This window comes from Ipomoea triloba, chromosome 10 (genome assembly GCF_003576645.1).
Source record: "Ipomoea triloba cultivar NCNSP0323 chromosome 10, ASM357664v1".
Lineage (NCBI taxonomy): Eukaryota > Viridiplantae > Streptophyta > Magnoliopsida > Solanales > Convolvulaceae > Ipomoea > Ipomoea triloba.
This window is the reverse complement of record NC_044925.1, coordinates 11,193,615-11,194,981: the sequence shown is the minus strand read 5'-3', so window position 1 is coordinate 11,194,981 and position 1,367 is coordinate 11,193,615. Positions and strand designations below refer to the sequence as shown.

General features: G+C 38.3%; 1 protein-coding gene across 1 annotated transcript; it reads right to left on the bottom strand.

Annotated features, from left to right (window-relative positions):
- Positions 1–131: 131 nt before the first annotated feature.
- LOC116033138 (protein RKD1-like) lies at positions 132–1,077 on the bottom strand. Its single transcript, XM_031275895.1, has 2 exons — positions 595–1,077; positions 132–524 (listed from the first exon to the last, which is right to left on the bottom strand). Exons 1-2 carry the CDS (start codon positions 1,075–1,077, stop codon positions 132–134), a joined length of 876 nt encoding a protein of 291 aa, XP_031131755.1.
- Positions 1,078–1,367: the final 290 nt, after the last annotated feature.

The following is a 1,367-nucleotide window of genomic DNA, read 5'->3' as shown; positions in this document are numbered from 1 at the left end:
ATATATATATATATATATATATATACATATATAAAATTGTGATGCTTTCGTATGTTACTTGCAGTACGCCTATACATGATCTAAAGAGATTTTTTTTTATACATAGTATTCTCCATCCATGCTCTCTATGCTTATTTGTCGCTAATATTTTTGGGAGGAGGATCATCCTCATCTAGCCAAGCAAGTACCTCCTGTATTTCTTCTGGTGCTAATTCAGGAATATCAGGAAATATAGGAGCTTGTGATGAACTCCCAGGTGTAGTGGAAGGAAAAGCTTCCGGTGCTAATTCAGGAATATCAGAAAATATAGGAGCTTGTGATGAACTTCCAGGAGTAGTTGAAGGAAAAGCTGCTGGATCTATATACCTTCTCTTTCTAGAACTATTCCTATCACATTTGTCTCTAAGCCTTACTGTTGCTTCAGCCAAGTCTAAATTTGGATTTTGAAGTATCGCATCTCTCTCGTCCTCCAGCCCCTTAATTGTTCTTTGCAGTTCAGCTTGATCCTTGATTTCACCAAATTCCTATATCACACTTTGTTAAACCCCCTTCGAAAATGTTAAGTTGAAAAAGATATAGGAATATAGAAATTACCTGAACTTTTGCCAATAATCTGTCCAGACTCACGAGTTTTCGATAAGGCCAGTAGGAAATTCCCACTTCCCTACACTTTTTCTTAAAAACTTCGCGCCCAACCTGCAATTCCTCTGCAGCTTGTTCAGAAGGCAGATAAAAATATTCAGAAAATTTTTCAAAAGTTAGCGTGGTAGTATCACAAAATGTTCTTCTAGCTCTCTTTCTCCCACGAAATACACTTGCATTCATAGCTGCTACATCTAGCGCTGCAGTGGTATTATCTTCCTCCGCTACTACAGCAGTACCTTGATCAACGGCCACAACATCTGTACCCGTAACACCTGGTGGAGTAATTATATCAATCGACTCTGGTGGAGCATTTTCAAAATTTTCGACAGCAGTACGATCTATACTTTGTGCACTATCTCTTAACGGTGATACGATAATGTCATCCCAAAAGGAAGAGTTATCCGAAGATGAGGGATATGTCGTATTTTCCATTTCTTTTATGTAAGCTATAAAATCAAGCAGATTGATGGAAAGACGAATGGTGAATTTATAGCAAGGAGAATCGATGTGAGAATGTTAACACTGTTCAAACCAATTGAGTATTTCAAGGAAGGTCGTACCGTCGAAAGATATCAATTATCGCCTCTTACTGTTCTCGACAATCGCGGTTTTTCAATCGTTTTGTCACAAGGGAATAGTGATCAATAGGTGCTATGCCTTGTCGGGAAATAGTTAGGATGATCCTATTACTAGGGTCTCGTACCGTATTTTGTGGAGTACTC

Bases quoted from the DNA above. Each gene is read 5' to 3' on its own strand.
- LOC116033138 (XM_031275895.1), bottom strand. From the start codon at position 1,077: ATGGAAAATACGACATATCCCTCATCTTCGGATAACTCTTCCTTTTGG. The intron at 525-594 runs GTAATTTCTATA...AGTGTGATATAG, and splicing joins GATTATTGGCAAAAGTTCAG to GAATTTGGTGAAATCAAGGA.